The sequence below is a fragment of the Hippocampus guttulatus genome, chromosome 8 (assembly GCF_054856545.1).
Source record: "Hippocampus guttulatus isolate MCC_2025c chromosome 8, RoL_Hgut_1.0, whole genome shotgun sequence".
Lineage (NCBI taxonomy): Eukaryota > Metazoa > Chordata > Actinopteri > Syngnathiformes > Syngnathidae > Hippocampus > Hippocampus guttulatus.
In genome coordinates this window covers 20,292,949-20,312,105 of record NC_141268.1, presented here as the reverse complement: position 1 = coordinate 20,312,105, position 19,157 = coordinate 20,292,949, and the positions used below count along the sequence as shown (strand labels likewise).

General features: G+C 44.1%; 1 protein-coding gene across 5 annotated transcripts in view; it reads right to left on the bottom strand.

The window, feature by feature from the left end:
* The window catches only part of grip2b (glutamate receptor interacting protein 2b), a 47,053-nt gene extending 34,908 nt beyond the window's left edge, over positions 1–12,145 (bottom strand). For 3 of the 5 annotated variants that reach the window (XM_086117571.1, XM_086117572.1, XM_086117573.1), the window contains exon 1: positions 11,498–12,145. In XM_086117571.1, the coding sequence (XP_085973697.1) occupies positions 11,498–11,663 (166 nt within the window). In that variant the 5' untranslated portion in view covers positions 11,664–12,145. Of the gene's footprint in view, positions 1–7,198; positions 7,353–11,497 lie in introns of those variants that run through there. The other 2 variants (XM_086117575.1, XM_086117578.1) reach the window with 1 other exon arrangement.
* Positions 12,146–19,157: the final 7,012 nt, after the last annotated feature.

Here is a 19,157-nt window from a genome sequence, read left to right as displayed (position 1 = left end):
ATATCATTCCACATCATTCGATATCTTTCAACGTCTTTCCAGGTTCTTGAATACACTTCCATGTTTTTCACCAACATATGAAACATCTCCACCATGATCAATTCAAGATCCTCCGACTTATACAAAACGCAGACGCTCCTCCTCATCACAAGCAGTTTTAGCGTCCTCATTTGGCACAGACTGCACAAGAACTGCCTTGGATAATGAACCACGACGTTGATTCTTAGCACTGAGGTGGCTTGTGATTTCCATTTTTTTTTTTTTTATTGTTTACAGTTACTTGGATGATAAACGATAAAACTTAGACAAAACACAGGGCCTCCTCAAGATCACAAACATACAATTGTTTGCGGTTATTTCGAATTGAAGAGCCAAACCGACTGCACGAAACCATGAGTCACCTTGTGATCAAATACCAACAATTGTTGACAGTTTCTAATACTGTATTATACTCGGCATTGAGCCACCTCATGATCACAAACATCCAATTGTTTGCCCTCACTTGGAATACAATCAAGCCATTGATTCATCCATATGCACCATATCCACAGAGTTTAGTGTCTTTCCCCCCCCAAAACTGTCAAGATGAGTCACAAGGAGACAGCTTAACGCAAACATCAGTTGATTTATTTGTTTACCGTGTTGTCCCAATGTACATGTTTCCTGTGATCCCTGCTAGCATCACAGGATTTAATTTTAGGTGTTGTGCGACGAGGGGGGCGGCAAACGAGAATATAACTCGTCTTCCTCCTCCATGCTGTCAAAATGTGCGGGCGACACTTTTAAGGGCCTAAAAAAAAAACACCAACCCCCCCCCAAAAAAAAAAACAAGCGGGAGTTTGTTTTATTTTCGCTCGTCAGAGTGGCGGAGGTACGGGTGACGTGGAGGTGAAAATAAAAGTGCAGTCACCAGGCTTCTTCTCGTGTTCCACATCTGAAGCGGAAAGGCGAAAAAAAAGAATTGTCCTAAAAAAATAATTTTTTTTTAAAAGGCCCAGAAAGAAGTTTTCAAGTGGGGAATGAAAACAAAACTGCATGCATCTGAGATAGAAGCAGAAATGTGACACAGTGTGAAGAGGAAGAAAATTATAGTGTCATATGCCATATGTAAAGAGAGAGAGAGAGAGAGAAATAGCGTTTGGTGTTCCTCATTCATCACTAAAACGAAGACAGAGCATCAGCTGCTAAAGTTAGCAAACGCTGACTCGTTAGCTAGCTTAGCATCGTTAGCGGGTCACTTCCATAAGTCACTGCAACATACTGCGAAACTCGTACACGATTAGTAGCTGCGAGCTAGCGACGTTCGTCTGGCTCACACACACACAAACGCACGCACACACACACACACACACACAGGAGTTAATGAAGCAGGCTCATTATTTTCTGTCACAAAAAAAAAAAAAAAGAAAAATGGTCCAGAAATATTTTCGGGGTGGTGGTGGTGGCGGAGGTGGGGGGGGGGGGGGGGGGGATAAGCATCAAATATTAAACACATGCAGTGGAAGTTCTTTTCAAGAGAAAGGCTACATTATCTTTCAAATTAATCCGAGTTTTGTTGCTACTAGACGCTGAGTTCTTGTGCGAAACCGACTGGTTTTAGAAGCTGAATATTTATTTTGTTGACACAAAGGTAGAAACAATTCACACACAACTGCAATGAGGTCACATTGGGGCAGAAGTGGAGCGAACAAAGCAAGACTTTGTACACAGAACCATAACCTGGTGACATTGAAGTGGAATCTGTTCACACAGAGCCTCCGTCGGTTTACATAGAACCTTAACCAGTTGACATGACTCTCACTCAGTTGAAATCCAACTTATAAAGCATACTACTGTATATCTGTCCTTGGACTCGAGTACAGAGCAGTCATGTGCACACATCGCCAGTAGGTGGCCGTTAAGCACTTGCACTTTTGGCCTGGATGGGGAAAAAAAAGGATGTTTTATTTTTTTTCTTCAGACCATTTTTTTTCTTCATCCTTCAATTAGAAATAAGAACTTAAAAAAACTCTTGAGACTTCCTCTAATACCGCTGCAGGGGGAAAAAAAAGTTACATTTCACACACAAAAAAAATCTGTCATTTGGAGAAGGGTGTGTAGACTTGTTATATCCACTGGAGCTTCCCTTTATCGGCATTATGAATAGTTGTACTATTGGCTCATTCGATTGTGTTCAGAGAAATACATATGTATGTTAAATACATTATTTTGCCTTTTTTCTTGATGGGTGACCTTTTTCGGGGTTGAAGCACCTGAGCTAACAAATGTGTGTGTACGTGCCTGGTAGAGTAATTGGTGGCAATTAGTTTTTTGTTTTTTTTAAATCTCAAAAGTACTATTTGTACTATTACCATCAAAATGGTTCTGCTAAACTCCACCAAGCTGTTTCCACATCGCGATGGCTTTGTAGGGAGATTTTGACGTCTGAATGAGGGCACGTTGACATCGAAGCGGCTCTTAGCGAGGTCGGGCTAAGCGCGGTAAGCGCGGCGGCTTCCTGACGGAAGCGGCCACGCAGGCGAATCGTCTCCCTTTGAAGTCATTTTTGTCGTCTCCGTGCACAAAAGACGGCGTCGGCGGCTTAACACGTGACCCAAAAATCCCATCGCGCAATTTTGACGGGAGCTTCAATGGCTCCCACGCGACGCTCGTAATTTGCCCATTTGCATAATTATTCTGGGAACAGCACTTGAACGATAGAAATATCACCATTATCAGTGTAATATTATTATTATTACTGGACACTTTTTCTTCTGCTCTCATTGCAAATAGTTTAAGGAAAATGTAATCATCTCGAAATGGAATGACATTAGCAGTTAGTGTCATTACTTATGTTACGTGATTAGTGTCTCTGAATTGAATTTGATTTGAATTCGCTGACGGCTTCAGGCAGCACGCGACACATGCTCGTCACAAGAGCTCCGCTTGCAACAAACTTTTCACTTTGACACCTGTCGACATACAAAAGCAGTTGCACCCTTAGTCAGTTCATCCATTCTGTCATTATCTTGTTTGACAAGAAAATAAATAAATATATCAAATAAAGGCAATTAATTTAATTGATCAAACAAGATTAATCATTCGGGTCATATAAGACGACTTCTGTCTTTTTCACATATGACCATATATACCTGTATATATATATATATATATATATATATATATATACACACTGTATATATATAAAAAATACGATTTGAGTGAACATTACTGGGCGTGGCAAATGAACATATCGAAGCAAGCACACTTGGCCTCTTGAAGCCGGCAGCTCTTTGCTCATGCTGCCTTCATTTGTGTGTGTTTGTCATCATTCATTATGAAAAGCTGTCTCGCTCCTCAACCGTCGCTCACCTTCCGCCCCTAATGAGCAGCGTGTGCTCCCAATGTGTCACAAATCTGCCTTGACGGGATAAAACATTCATCAAAGACACGCGCGCGCACACATGCACACGCACTCGTCTGATGAAAAGACATTTAACTTCTTCCCTGGAAATAAAAATTTAAAGAAATTGTGCAATGGATGCTGGTTGCTCACGATGTGAGCAGGTAAAAATGTGTTGTGGTTTCGACTAGATTGTTTTGAGGTTTTTTTTTTTTTTTTTAGTTTTATTCGATTTGATTTCATTTCCACTTTTTTTGGATCGTCAACAGCTAATGAAAACAGCGAAAATCTCCAAGTCATTGACGCCCGTCCAAAAAAAGTTTGCAGTTGCCTACCGATGCCAAAAGATGGCGGTAATACACAAAATGAAGCTCCTGTCCTCACTTGAGCAGGGTTCCTCTGGTAGCCCCCCACATGATGGCGCCGAAGCAATGGACGAACAAAATAACGAAAATTAAAAAAACGTTTTTGTTCAAGAAATAATCTTTTTTTAAATAACCAACTGAAACGCAGCCAATGTCAGAGTAGATCTGGCTAAACGATTGAATGGTCGACAACTAATGCCACAGAACGTATGAACAAGCAATGGACTGGTCGCTATCTAGTTAGCCAATGCTAGGCTACATCTAGCTAGAGAATGGCTTGGTTGCCAGTCAATGCCGCAGGATTAAAAAAAATGACCGGTCGCCAGTGACTCCAAGCCTTGCTTTTGTGTGGCTAGCTTTCACAAAGATTAGCGACACCGAGGGGGGTTTAAAAAAAAGGCCTTTTTTTGCAAAATGTGCCATTTTCAGCTGTCAGCTTGTAAACCTCATCCCGCTTACTGTCAATGCTCATCAGGAAGTAATTGGCGCTCAAGGAAATCGAGTCGGTGAATGGTCGCCTCATTAAGGTGAGTGACGCGCTGGTGACCCGAGGAATGCTTCCTCGTAAAAACCACCTGGGAGCTCGTTAATGCTGCCGCTGCACTTTGGCAGGCAAAGTTGCGGACAACTCCGAAAAAGCGGCTGCACCTCACCTCGGCTCAGGCGTGGGATGAAACTAAGTATAAGTACTTGGTTATTCTACTGACAGTCAAATAAAAATCCCATGACAGTTTCATGATGAGAGAGGAGGCATTCACCGGCACGACATTCACTCATTCCCTCCTCTTGAATCACTACGCATGAGTTTCTTGAGATGCAATTCGACTAACAACATTTTGAAGACACGAGCAGTCATTGGGATGATTTTTTTTTTCCTTGGACTTGCAAGCAAAACTTTGAGATGCAAATGCTATATGAATATGTCATGTATTTAAAACAACACATAGCATTAAAGTGCGTCTTTCCAAAAATGTGTGCTATGCTCCTCTACTAATCTAAACACCGTCTTCTGATTAATTAGTTAATTAATCAATTAATTTTGTCTATAGTAATGAAGCAGCAAAATCCAATTGTTTTGATATATTTTAAAGGCCTTTTGGACTTGACTTCCCCTTTAAGCAACAGAAATTTCAATGCCAACAGAACAACAGAGATACACAGATAATGCAGCAATACACAAAGGCCAATATTCTTTATCCTCTGTGAAGAATTCCTAACATTCCTGCAGCTGACTGAACTCATCTTGGTGTGTCACTACAGCCATTTTCGACTGTTCCACAGAATTAAGGCAAAGAAAATGTTCCATTCTTTCCCAATCACTAAAAACGCCGCCATATAAAAATCCCGAAAGCAATTAGGGAGTACAAATACTTTGGTACTGTACTTTTGTCAATTTTCCAGTTGTGTGGCAACTTGGCCTGAATATCTATTTCTTTGATGACTTTTGCTATTCTTCGAATTCAAAACAGGGTGAATTTGAGCCGAACCGTATGGAAGGGTTATGGGGAGAATGTGACGACTTTTGCAACTACCCTTGCTCCAAGTCATTTCAAATGATTAACTCAGCGTGAACGGCACATTCGTTGCACAGCGGTGGCAATTTTTTGTGGGATGCTACGGTGCAAAGTCGCTTCCGAGCCGACGGGGCAAACACTCAGCGAGCAGCGCGCAAGTGCCGCCAGGTTGGAAGAAGTCAGAAGTCCGACGCCGAGGAGTTCCAGCTTTGGGGATGATGATTATTTTGCACGGAGCTTCACAACCAAAATCTTTGATCCACTCCCACGTCCATCTGAAGTTTTCTCCGAGTAACGGGGAATTAATGAACACGCAAGAAAAAAAAAACGCAGCCCCCGTTTGTGGGCGGGGCTTACTTTCCAAACTTCTTTGCAACATCAACGACACGTGGACTGACAAAAAAAATGCACACAAGCTAGAATCCGGCCATGGACAGACGGAAGTTAAATTCTTCCCCGCTTGGCTTTCTCTTCGAAAGTTATTTCCGATCCAACGACTGCACCGAAAACACCAAAAATCTCAGGTTGGAGAATTGAGAACACAGGCGTTACTTTTTAAAGATGACCATGAAGAATGTGTGTCGACAAGCCACCTTCATCCCCTATGGCGATCCTTTCAAAACTTGTTACCAACCGGAACGATTTATGCCAGCAAACATTTTCACATTTCTTAGTAAGTTCTCCCCCAAAAACTAAGAAAACAGAACCTTCATAATTTAAAGCCACTTAGCCTGAAAAAAATATGACTACTTTTAATTGTCATGAATATTCCATGCGGTGATAGCGTCTTCGCACCAAAGTGATCAAGTTTGGTGCATTTAACAAGGAAGATGAATATGAATGAATGATGCGGTTAAAACACACACACACACACGCACACACACAAACAAGCATATAAAGTGTTTAGCAAGCATACATAGTGTGATAGTTTGCATAAATTAGACCAGCGTTGTATTACAGAAGATTTATTTTTATGGAAAACTCACTTCACAAAATGTGTCGGACATTCCAATATGAATGCGCTGAGAAATGACTACTTCAAAACAAAAAAGCTGAATTCCGGCACTGTTTGTTTGTTTGTTTTATGGGTATGGCTTCGTGACACTTTTTTAGTGGGTCTCCTCATGCTCGACATGCCTACCAAATTTCATGCTGCTAAGTCAACCTGGCTATGTGGGCTGCATTATTTTGCAGCTTTGAACGACAATTTCAGATTTTTCATGCATGGCTTTTTGAGACGTTTTTGTGGCTCTTCGCATGTTAAAAATGTGAACCAAATTTCATGCTGTTAGGTCAAACTGGCGTTTGTTTGTTTTGTTTTGTTTTCTTTCCCTAATCTGGGTGAACACAATTTATCTGAAAAGGGCTGACTCTTCAGGATTGGCTTCTTGAATCTTTTGGGTGGATCCACTCATGATAAACATGCCTACCAAATTTCATATCGCAAAATCAAACTGACTGTGAATTTTCAAAACATAATTTTTTTTGTTGTTTTGGGATTTTGTGGGAGGGAAGAAATTATTCCAAAATAATGAGAAACTGACAATCCAATTTCAATACACGAGCAGGAGGAGGCGGTTTCCTATAAAGAAACACACACACACACAATGTAACAAATACAAAAACACAAGTACAGTATTGTGACACATACACACACACACACACACACACACTCAAGTGAGGTCAGCACAACAAGCCTCAAGCTGCACACCCACATAAAGACGCACAAACACACAAAACCGTACAAACTCTCTCATACACACACACACACACACACACGTTAACGTTGCACAAACACTAACATGCACGCTCAGCCACTTTTTTTAAAGGCACATGCACGTTCAGGATGCAAACTTTGCATGAAACACACCTGATGCTTCGCAATGAACACACCATCATTGAACACAAGCGCGCGCACACACACACACACACCGTACCCTTGACTTGGCGCCTGATGACCCCCAAGCGGCACTTGAGTGACATCGAGAACATCCTGCCTTCTTCCCTCGTTTCCTTCTTCGGGAGCTCAGCAGAGAAGTTACATGGCCAAAGGAGCAAGCCAGAGATTCCAGCATCCTTCGACCGCTTCACTCCCTCCTCCTTCCGCCTCCCTCCCTCTCTCGAAGTCTCTCTCTCACTCACTCGCTCGCTCGCTCGCTGGCTGGCTGGCATGTGTGGGAAGCGGCGTGAAATGAAACCGCCGCGTCCTCGCCTCCTCTTTTCCCCCTCGCCTTCTCTGTGTCGTCACGCGTGACCTCTCCCAGGGTGCGCCGAGTTACGATCGCTGGTCGTCGCCGTGACAACAACAGCAACAAAAGGTCTCGACTCAGCAAACACGATGCAAACTTTCTTCCCGTCAATTTTAAACTTTTCCACACCTGGCAATGTAAAAGAGGGCAAATTGTACAGAGCAAATGCAAAGAATGCAGGACAAGGGATGAGCACGGCCTTGCGTGATTCACTACTGAAAAATTCATCAGTTCGCAGATTTTAGGGCGAATTGATGCAGGCTTTTTGACTGTTTGACTTTTGGGCTTTTTTCAAATTTTGAGTCTTTTGACTTTTGAGTCGTAGGAGGTGTTTCGCCCTTGCGGTTCGACTTTCGGATAATTTTGAGCCACTTTGAGGGCACTTGACTACTGGCGCATTAGTCTTTTGGGTTGTTTGACTTTTGTGCTGTTTGACGTTTGGGGCATTTGACTTTTGTGGAATTGGACTTTTAAGTGGTCTGACGCTTGAGCTTTTTGGCCATTGAAGCATTTGGCCGATGAGGTGTTTGACTTTTGGGCCACTGGTATTCGGATTGGATTTTGAATGTTATGCTAGCTTGCTAGCAAGACAATCGCGTCAAGTGGAGGTGACAACGTGTGGCAGAGGGGCAGGAAGCGAGACAACATAAAAACCAAACCAAGCCAACAAGCTAAACAGTTAGCGTCTGACGAAACACTGAACAAAGAAGAAGAAACCGGACCTCATTCTTAATACATCACAGCCAACCGTAGCAATCCCCAGATAGCTTGCAAATATAGCCCTTCCTGTAGCTGCGAGCGTTCAAGTCTTATGATGTTTTGGCTACGCCGAGATATTATTTGTGATATTGTTTTCTAGAGTACGTGGAGTACACAACATTCGAGTTCAATACAGTACTGTGGGAAATCGAGCCCAACCAGCTGATCGTTTGTGTTCCTTTTTGGCAGCTAGCCAGTGAAGCTAAGCTAACAATGAAATCGCAAAACTCTCAGTGCAGCAACTGAAGTTAAAAAAAACAAAAAGCAAAAGGAAAAGAAAAGTCAGTTGAGAACAAAGTCACAATAAATGCGGGAAAAAGTAAGTAGAGCCGAGTATGAGAGGAGGGCACCTTCATAAATCATCAGAGCGCCATCCCGCTCCACGGAGATTAGCCAACATGGCCGTCCGGCACAGCACATGAAGCAGCATACTGAGGGGGTTGGCTTTTTGGGGTGTTTGACTTGTGGGGAGCTTAACTTTGAGGGTGTTGAAACTGCTAAGACGTTTGACCGTTGACTGTTGAGGTGCTGAAGTTTTGGAGTGTTGGATTTTTTTAGGAATTTGGTTTTAGGGATGTTGGAGATCTCGATTGTTCAACCAATGAGATGTTGAAGTTTTGGATGGAGGTTTTAGGATTCAGGTGGATTTGTAGAGGTAGTACATTTTTGGACTGAGAGTTTTTTGAGCTGTTTGAATTTGGGGAATAAACACATTTTGAGGCTTGATATTTGACTTTTGAGATGGGTTTTTTTCTGTTGTTTTTTTGTTTGATTTCTTGGGCTTTTGACTTTCGTGTTGCTTCATTTTTTTTTTCCAGGTCTTGAAATTTTGAGAGGTGTTTGATTTTTGGGGCCATTTGACATTCCAGCCATTTGACCATTGGGGTGTTTAATCATTGAGATGTTTGAATTTTAGGGGTTTAAGTTTTTGAGGTGTTCCAATTTTGAAGATTTTACTTTTGAGGCATTTAAAATTTGGGCAGGATGACATTTAGGGCGCTTGACTTTTGGGGTGTTTGACTTTTGGAGCACTTTACAATAGATGCGATTGAGTTTTTTTTCACCGTTTGACTTTTGGGATGTTGAATATTTGACCTTTGGTTCGTTGGACTTTTGAGGCCTCGGAAGTTTGAGACTTTGGAGGTATTCAAGTTCATTGCTTGTCTTTATCTGAGTCCATGGACTGGCGACCAGTCCGTTATTAGTGTGATGAAAATGGTTCTCGACATACCACCCTAAAAGCTGAAATTCAGACTCTGAATGGTAAGCCAATTGTTGGTGAAAAGTGCACTTTCCCCCCCTCAAACGTTTGATGCCGCTGCAGAGTGACCGAAGGCGCGTGCGCTACTGTGACGCCCACGCTTGGAAGTGAACACCAGCCACTCCTCCATCTTCTTGCACGAGGAGCACAAAAGGGAATTGACGTTTTGCGGAGGCTCCGCCGCGCCGCAATCATGCCGGCGAGTAAATGTGGCCATCAAGGAGCAATCCACATGATGGTCATGACGACAGAGGCGCACAATTCAATACTCACGCAAATGGACTTGGAAAAGAGGCGCTTCAAACAGATTGAAGTGCTAAGGCTGAGCAAGAAGAATGGACCCCCCCCCCCCCATGTATTTATTTATTTATTTATTTATTTTTTATTGACTTGACGGCTCACCGCGACCCAAAACTTTTGTCAGTGAGAGGGGCGGATGTCGAGTCAGGATTGATCCTTTGAAGTGCGACGCTAAATTTAGCTCTCCAATCCCGCTTCCTTTGTACCACTTGCTCGTCTTCCATCCCTCCTTCCTCCCTTGCCTCCTTCTGTCCTTCTCTCCTTTCCAATCCCTCACCGATTTTCTGAGCTGTGGTGCGTGGGTGCAATACGTCACTCAAAAAAAAAAAAACAAGACACTGACATGACTGTCAGTTTTTTTTAATAACTCATATTTTGTTACTACAACACTGTTGTTGTTTGGTGTCTATTATTTTCTGTGTATTTGCTGAGGTTTTAGAGTGGAAGATTTATATATATACAGTATATATATACACACATGGCATGGTTACCCATCTTACATAGTCTTCTACCTTTAACTGTTGTGCATGAGTCTCGCCAAGAATGCTGTTGATTATTTCAACCCCAGAAACTGCAGTGCATTGGCATGCTCGGATCGAATCAAATCAATCTTTTATTTTCCACCTCAAACCAGTCTCTGTTTTCTCCAAACAGCTTCGCAATTAATTGGCTAGCTTCATTAGTTAGATGCAGTGCATGTGTGTGTGTGTGTGTGTGTGTTCTTCAAAGACAACATGAATCAGAGAACATTAGATTTAAATCACTTTGATCCGACAAAGAGGTCAGAGACAGCCAGTGTGTGTGTGTGCGTGCGTGCGTACAGAAGTGCAGTAAGTCAGCACAAAAATAAAGTCGACTTCAAACAGCCTCACAACAACATCGCCGATGCAAACATGGGAATCGGGAACCGAATACGAGACAGCCAGAAGAGATTGAAGCTGCGAGCAAGCGATGAAGGCGCAATCATTCACTTCACGGCCAATATTCCAAATGATCCTCAAACTTTGAATCAGTCGGAGACAATTTTTGCTGAATCCATCTGTCGAGGACCCTTGCTTTCCATTAGGGCAAATTCTCTGAAAGGAAGTCGAGATATGAGCCTGAAACGTCGACTTCAAAGCAAGCCAATTTCCGTCACGGGTCCGTGAGACTTTTCCATGCAAGCTGATATGAATGACAGACGCGTCCATTCCATTTTCACCATTTCATCAGTGAAACTGCTATCAGGGGGTGATTTATTTTTTTCTCACTTTGCAGGGGCTGTCAGGGGAGTCCAAAATAGCTGCTTTGAACCAAAATTGCCAACGTCCTGATTAATTTGGTGCATGGGTCGTTGAGACTTTTTGTGCGCAATTTCATGTTGATCTGGTATCAGGGGCTGATTTTTTTCTTCCCCCAGCTCACCAGGGAGCACATCTGTGTGCAAAACAACTTTCCAAACTAAAATGGCTGACTTCCTGCTTCGTTTAGGACGTGGGGCCATGAGACTTTTTTGTGCGTCTTGCCATGTTAGACGTGCCCAAGACATTTTCATGGTGATCAGTTCAACTTTACGGCTCACGGCGGGGCTGATTTTATTTTTTTTATCCCAACCTGGATTGAATTTAGTCCATCACGATGATGAGTCACACAGAAGTGCTCCACTTGATACATGCGCACACACTCACCAGTGACGCAGAGGCCGAAGCGACACAATTCGTCGCAGAAAGTGTCGGGGCTGTGCGGCGGATGCCGCGCCGCCGCCGCCGCCGCCGCCGCGCTTCCTCGCTCGCTCCTCTTCTTCCTCGGCGACATCCTCGTCACCATCTTCATCACCCGTTCCACTTTGTCCATGCTGACTCAGCCCAAAACCACGCCGCAACTTCTCCCCCTCGTCTTTTCGGAGGAACTTTCTCCCCCCTCGTCTCTCGTCTTCGTTCGGCACGCCGCCGCCTTCTTTCCTCCTCGTCCTCGGAGCTTTTGAATGAGGAGAGATGGGAGGCTCAAGCTTTTTGAGGTTTGAGGGTTTGATGATGGGAGATACTTCACATCTCGTACCCTCCTCCCTAACCCTGTGTGTGAGTGTGTGTGCATGTGTGTGTACCTCCACCCCCGCATCCAGCATCCTGAACTCTCAGCATCCCCGCATAAGAAAAGACATTTAAAAAGTCTTGTGTAGGGCGAGCTTGTAAAATGTGACTGCTGACAACATGTCTTCTGGAGTTCCTGGAGTCTCTTGGATTAAAAAAAAAAAAAAGTATTCATTCTTCCCTTGGTAGGCACGTGTATCACAAGTAGGTCTACAAAAATTGTTTTGAGAAGCCACGTCTTAAGGACAAAAACAAAAAAAAAAACGCAAGTATGCCATTTTAGTTTGAAGAGACCTTTTTAGGCTGAGTTGGCCAACTTAACCAATAAAAGAAATAAAAATTCAGCCCCTGAAACCTTTTTCATATAGCTTGTGAGCACGTCCATCATCGGTAGCTCGACAAAAGAAATCTCAACCAAAAATTTCTGAAAAGACGCAGGAAGTCTTCCATTTTTGGCTCAATTGCCACCCAGCCAGGTTTTGGTTTTTTAAATTAGCCCCCGAAGCCATTTTCACTGAGCAAGTTCAAATTTGGTAGGCATGTCTGACATGAATAGACCCACAAAAAGAGTCTGCAAAAGCCATATCAGGAGAGGCACAGGAAGTACGCCATTTTGGTTTGAAGAAGTCCTTTTAAGCTTCATTGGCTCAGTGGTGCCCAACTGGATTTTACAAAAATAATTCAGCCCCCCCCTAGCCAATTTCACTTAGCAACATGAAATTTGGTCGACATGCCTCTCATGGGTAGAGCCACAAAAAAGTCTCAGGAAGCTCTGCCCGAAGAGACACGGGATGTGAGCCATTTTGATTTGAAGCAATCATGTTTGGATCTTGTTGGGCGCTTTTCAGGTGTCCTCCAAAGACAAACCGGATGACGCAACGTTATGAAAACGTGCAGAGTCGTTCGTCACTCGCTTTTGCTTCATTGTTTGAAGTGTTGTGCCCGCTTCAGCTCACTTGACGGCAAAACAAAAAGTCGAAGCGAGTCGGCGGTGGGGGCAAGACGGACAGACAGGCGAGGCGGGACACCATCCTTCGCGTTGAAAGCAGAGTGAAAAAGCCTTTTGTTTGTCCTCCAACTCTTCAGTTTAGCCTCCATTCAAGTCAATTCTTCCTGTCATAAAACCATTTCGACTGCTTTGGGCTCCAGAGATTAGCGACGACAGAAGAGAGAGAACCACTGGGAATTGTTTGAACGATTGAACAGAACGGTATGCAAAGTCTTCTGACGAACACGGCAGGCGCTGTCACAAGTTGAGATCACAAACATACATTTGGGAAAGACCAAAAGCTGTGTTTTCGGGACACGCGGTAAATCACTCCCCATCTTTGAGGAGTGCAGGCCAGAGGAACTGCCATAGGGGGGGCTGCACCACTATGGGTGTGGTCGCAGACGACTTCAAGTCCAATCAAAGCGACTCCTTTCATTCCCTTCGAGTTATTTGGGTACTTGCAGTTCACCCCACTCCCCCGATCGTTCGCATTTGCACCACAGCGCAAGTGTCATCTACGAAAATACAACCCCAAGTGTTGTTGTTTTTTTCCCCCACTGATTCCCTGCAGGAGAGCGTACACAGCGCAGTCGCACAGGAGGACAAAGGGGTCTCCTGACGGCTTTTGTTACACCGAGTCGAAACATCCAGCCGCCAATTGTTTATAGTTGGAGAATGAGCCGCATGCCGCTTTGCCACGTCTATAAACGCATGATGATCTGACCACCTGCACGCAAACGTGCACGCGCCCCACACAACTGCAACACACTCACTCATACCGCCACCCACGCACGCATACAAACACATGCACATAAACTCTGACACACCACAGCCCTGAAAACACACCACATTCACACACACTTCATCAATGCACACGCACACACACACACACCCACGGTACTCAATGCAACACAATTTCATCTGTGCTGTATGTTACACATACAGTACATTTGACAATAAAGTTTTATCCAATTCAAAATCCAATCCAACTCGCAAGCACATACAATACACTCTCCCAAACAGAAACACTCATGTACACAAGTACTCTTATTCACCCAATCAAACACCCATGCACAAAATGTATGTTTGAAGCATGTGTTGCCATGGTAACAGAGCAAAAGGCGGATTGCGTTGGTGGCGTGCACCTGAAGTTAAATGGGTCACACACACACACACACACGTGCGACAGCAAGCCAAAGAAAAAGCAAAGTGTGTGTGTGTGTGTGTGTGTGTGTGTGTGTGTGTGTGCGTGTGTGTTTCGAATGTGGCCTGAGGATGATGCAGACATCCAACAGGCATTCTATTAACCTCCTGCTGCTAATTAATTAACACCGTGACCCTAAGACGTGCTCGCATGTGTGTGTGTGCGTGTGTGTATGCGCGCGTGCTCGCGTTGCCACGTCTGCGTTGGAGGAGGATACATAACGCCTATGTTTGTTGTCGAACAGCATTGTGTAAAGTGAGGCAGAGAGGAAGCGCGTCGCCATTGAAACTGTCAAGTGCGTGACAGCTAACACGGCGGGAGTTATTCATGGCTTTCTCGTTTTTGTGCGCGCGCGCGCGCGTGTGTGTGTGTGTCATCGTGTGTTTTGGTGCCGGGCCTGGAGGCTGCTGTCCCAAACAAGAGGATTTAAAACACGCACACACGCGCGCGCACGCAGGCAGGCATGTTGCAGTGCATGGTGATATGTAGTAAGTCTGTGGCGCCCTCTAGTGATCGTTTGAGTGAGCTGACTGGGGGACGATTCACCGGGACAAGCAGCCAACATGGAGACCGGAAGTAGACACAATCACTTGTTCGTCCATCAATTCAAAGAATTAGTTTCGATGTCGTTTTCGTAACTGCACATCCTGCTCCTCACCACGCCAAATGCAGACAAAAGCTAATTGGTGAAAACCGAGTGACTGACTGATTGATGAGCTAACAAGCAACATACGAACCGGCTGATTTCAACCCACCGAAAAAGTGAATTCCTGACTGACCAACAAACTAGCTGACAAAGTAGCGAGTCAATGAAATAACAAGCGAGCTACCTAGCAACCTAACTAACAAACTCACTCACTAACTAATCAAGTGACCGACCAATACACTAATTAAAGAACTGATTGGCTTAGTCGCCTGGTCATTTTGTCAACCTGCTGTTCAGTCGGTTGGTCACACAATCGAATAGAAAATCGGAGAGTTAGTCACTCTGTCAGTTGGTCAGTCTGTCGGTCACTAAGTTCCTTACGACATTCGTCTCATCAGTTGCCTGTTATTTTGATGGTTTGTGGGTTGGACAATCAGAGTCAGGTAGATCGGTAGTTAGTTAATCACTCGCAGTTAGTTAGTCACTCTGTCTATTAGTTACATATCTACCAAAGTGATTTTCTCAGCTGCAGCCTTGAATTTACTTACATGATTACTACAATATAAAACAATTACATCTGTGATTCGATGCAGGAGTTAATTAGTTAGATTGGGGCGGGGGGGCATACCGCAAAGGTCTCCATGGAACTCCTTTTTTAAAGTTTTTTTTTTCTTTTTTAATGTCTGAAGTCGCAGAAGATGATAAGGCAGAAAAATGTCATCCAAACACGAAGCATAAATGACAGAGAGGATTTTTTTTTTAACTCCATGCAGTGCAAGTACACGCTGACAAATCAACACAAAGCCATTCAAAGGACTTCATTAATAGAACCCCAACAGGAAGCAAGATTTCTAACATCTTGGCCTTCAAAATAAATCATTTGTGTGTGTGTGTGTGTGTGTGTGTGTGTGTGTGTTGTTTAGCCCTGGGCACTAGGCCAGTACAGATGCTAACACAGACCGACTGGCTGCCATCTTGTTCTGCTTTACTTGGTTACTTGGTTCTCACACACACACACACACACACACACACACACACACACAATTCCAGGCGATGACATGAATTCTGTCAGTGGAGGCGTGATCAAAATATCCACACACAGAAAAATACCAAAATGTTTCCTCAATCCTGCTTTGATTCTTCAACGTGCGTGAACACACGTGACAATATTATTGCACGTATTATATCAAATCAATCGGATTGTATTTGTGCAATTAGGAGGAAAGGTCAAGATGAGCTGTATCACATTAGTGCTGGTCGTCGGCTATGAAAATGAAGAACAATGAAGAAACAATATGATAATGATCTGATGGGGGAAATTCATTCTTTGCTTTCCACCATTGGAGAATGAAGGTAGAATGTTCTAAAAAAAAAAGTCATTTTCCAAAAGTATAAATATATAAGCATTAAAAAAAACGCACAATACAAATGGAAAAAAAATCATTTCATGAGAAAAAGATTTATTTAGACTCAATGTATTTTTTTACGAGGGGATTTAAGTCGGAATGTTTAGATTTGATGAGGCTAAATATAAAGCCGATTAAAACAAAAGCTATAATTTTATGCAAATTACATCATAATTTATGATAAATAATGATTGCATAAGATTTCACGCAGCTCTTATCGTGGGTCGAGGTGTCTGGCACTATTGTTTTGTGTTTTTTGTTATTGTAAAGTGTCCTTGGGCGCTTATAAATAAAATCTATTATTATTATTATTATTATGCCACGTGGTGGAAATGTACACATACAAAGCAGGATTGCACATCTGGACGGTACATCGACAAAAGTCGATCTCCAGAAACTTCTCGTGTACTTCATCTTTTCGTGTGCAAATAGCTCGAAACGATCGGTCGCGGGCTGGGGAAAAAAAAAAAAAACAATGGCCTGCCTGAGTGGACAAAGTCGGAGAGAGCGACGAGACGTCGATGGCATAAAAAAAATGGAGGCTTGTCATTGGCTCGCCGCATCGACTTTTTGGATGGAGTGACAGAAAGAAGCTAACGTTGAAAATTTTGCAATGGCGAACATTTCTGCGACTACCGAGACAATCGCTTCATTTAAGTGAGAGCAGTGAGACGCACGCCCGCATAGAATTGGGATGAGCGATGCGGTTCAAGAAGTTGCAAACGGTCTCCAGCGTTGGGCTAAAGAGGAACAAATAGCTGCAGCTTACCCATTACGCCAATTCATCTCCCAGCGGGACTCCGTGATGTAACACGCAGAAATGCACACGGCGCTCACAAGCGCTCAGTCACACTTCCTTTTTTGCGGTAATGAGGGTGTCAATTTGTCACTTGATTGCATTTCGGCTCCTTTTTTTATTTTTATTTTGGGGTGTCGCACTGCAGGGCCGTGGAGGAATTATAGAAAGAACTATAGAAAGACTGTCATTCACACTCGTGAAATGCTCTCACGCGCGCGCACGCTACGGTTTTGATATCGTACGATTCCCCCCCCCGCTCCCCCAAGCACGAAAGCTTAATAAATAAAACCATTTGCAACAATGGCGTCTTAATTCCCTCGTCATGAGGGTTTGAAGGTTCGCCCTACTGCCGATGAACTGACGGCAGCATCTCATTGACAACATGAGATGCTACAAGTCGTTCACCGAGAGGTCACGTGCGGGTGTGGGCACGCGTGTGCGTGCACTTGTATGTGCTTGTGCTGCTGCTGCTGCTGCTGGAGTGCAAGGCATGGAGGAGCAGCAGGCGGAATATTCCATTCCGCTCACGCACATGTACAAAATGGCAAGACAATACACACACACACACACACACAGAGAGCCACGCGTGCGCGCTTGTGTGTGTATCAACAAACGCACATCACAATTGCAGAAGACGTTGATGGACTCAAAAGATTTGAGGACAATTTCTTCTCCCGTAGGAAATAATGTCACGTGGACCATTTCAAACGCAAACAGCACTCAGTCGTATTGAGGGAGGGGGAAACGATGGCCAATGGCCAATGTCCATCCATCCATTATCCGATCCGCTTTATCCTCACAAGAGTCGCGGGGGGCCCCGCTGGAGCCTATCCCAGCTGTCTTCTGGCAGTAGGCGGGGGACACCCTGAACCGGTTGCCAGCATATCGCAGGGCACACAGAGACGAACCACCTGCGTTCACGCTCACACCTAGGGACAAATTAGGGTGTTCAATCAGCCCGCCATGCATGTTTTTGGAATGTGGGAGGAAAACGGAGTACCCGGAGAAAACCCACGCAGGCCCAGGGAGAAAGTGCAAACTCCACACAGGAAGGACGCAGCCTGAATCGAACCCACGAGCTCTGCACTGTGAGGCCGACGCAGTAACCACTGGCCCACCGGGCCGCCCTGTTAACTCATTCAGTACCAGCCAATTCTAGACCAAGTCTGAAAAGACGTTTAAAAACGTCTTTGGGAGTGAATGAGTTAAGGACCGAAAAAATAAGAATAGAGTCACATTTTATCGACGGGCACGCTGACGCAGGAAAACTTTTCCTTTCTACTTTAAAAGAACTTCCTCAAACCTCCGGGATCCCTTGTCATTCACTGGCCAACGGCAGAAAGCAGAATGTTATTTTGCACCGATTTTAAGAACATCCACTGGTGTCGTATCGGCTGCTCACTAACGCTAAACTAATCTGGGTGCTTTCGTGTTTCGTCTCGCTTGCGAAGGCGACGTTTATTGTCATCACTGATGCCATTTTTAGTTTTTTTTTTAAACAATAACTACTAATCTAACATCTTCCTTTCCTCATTTCAATAATCTGATTACCGTTGCCTTGCAAAGTCACAATTTGTTACTGTATAACAAATTGTGGAACTAAAAAAAGCAGCTTGTCGTCAAACTTAGTTACTTTTGAAATCAAGTAATCAGTAATTCAGTAGGTTACTTTTAAAGTCAACTAATCTGGAGAGCCACCTAGTTCCTTTTTCAAGGGAACTGTGGCAACATCGTCACAGGCAGGAAACATGGCCAAAGAACACACGCGTCGCTAGCCAACGGACGGCCAGATTTGAACCCGCAACCTCCGACCGGGTGAGGCACGAGTGCCAACCGCTTGAAATAAACGGCCGAACTAAATGTCATTGCAGCGCTTGTAAACCTGCCGCCTGCTTCGTCTGGGGTGGCAAAAAAAAAAAAAAAAAAAGCAAGTACAAGTTGAGGAAGGAGATTGAGTGGCGGTCTGCTCGCTCTGGCAGGAGCAAAAGCAATCAGCTCGCCACGGGAACTTACACACCCCGCTCGCTCTTTGCATGCGTGCGCGTGTGCGCAAGTGAGGAGTTGAAAAAGAAGAGGAGTTTGTTGTTTCCGCCGCATGACTCGTGGTCAGCTCCAATTACGACTGAAGCTGCTAACCCACGGCTATGTGACTTCTTCATGCATCCTGCACACACACACAGACACAAATATATGCCGATGCGAGTTGTTGCTC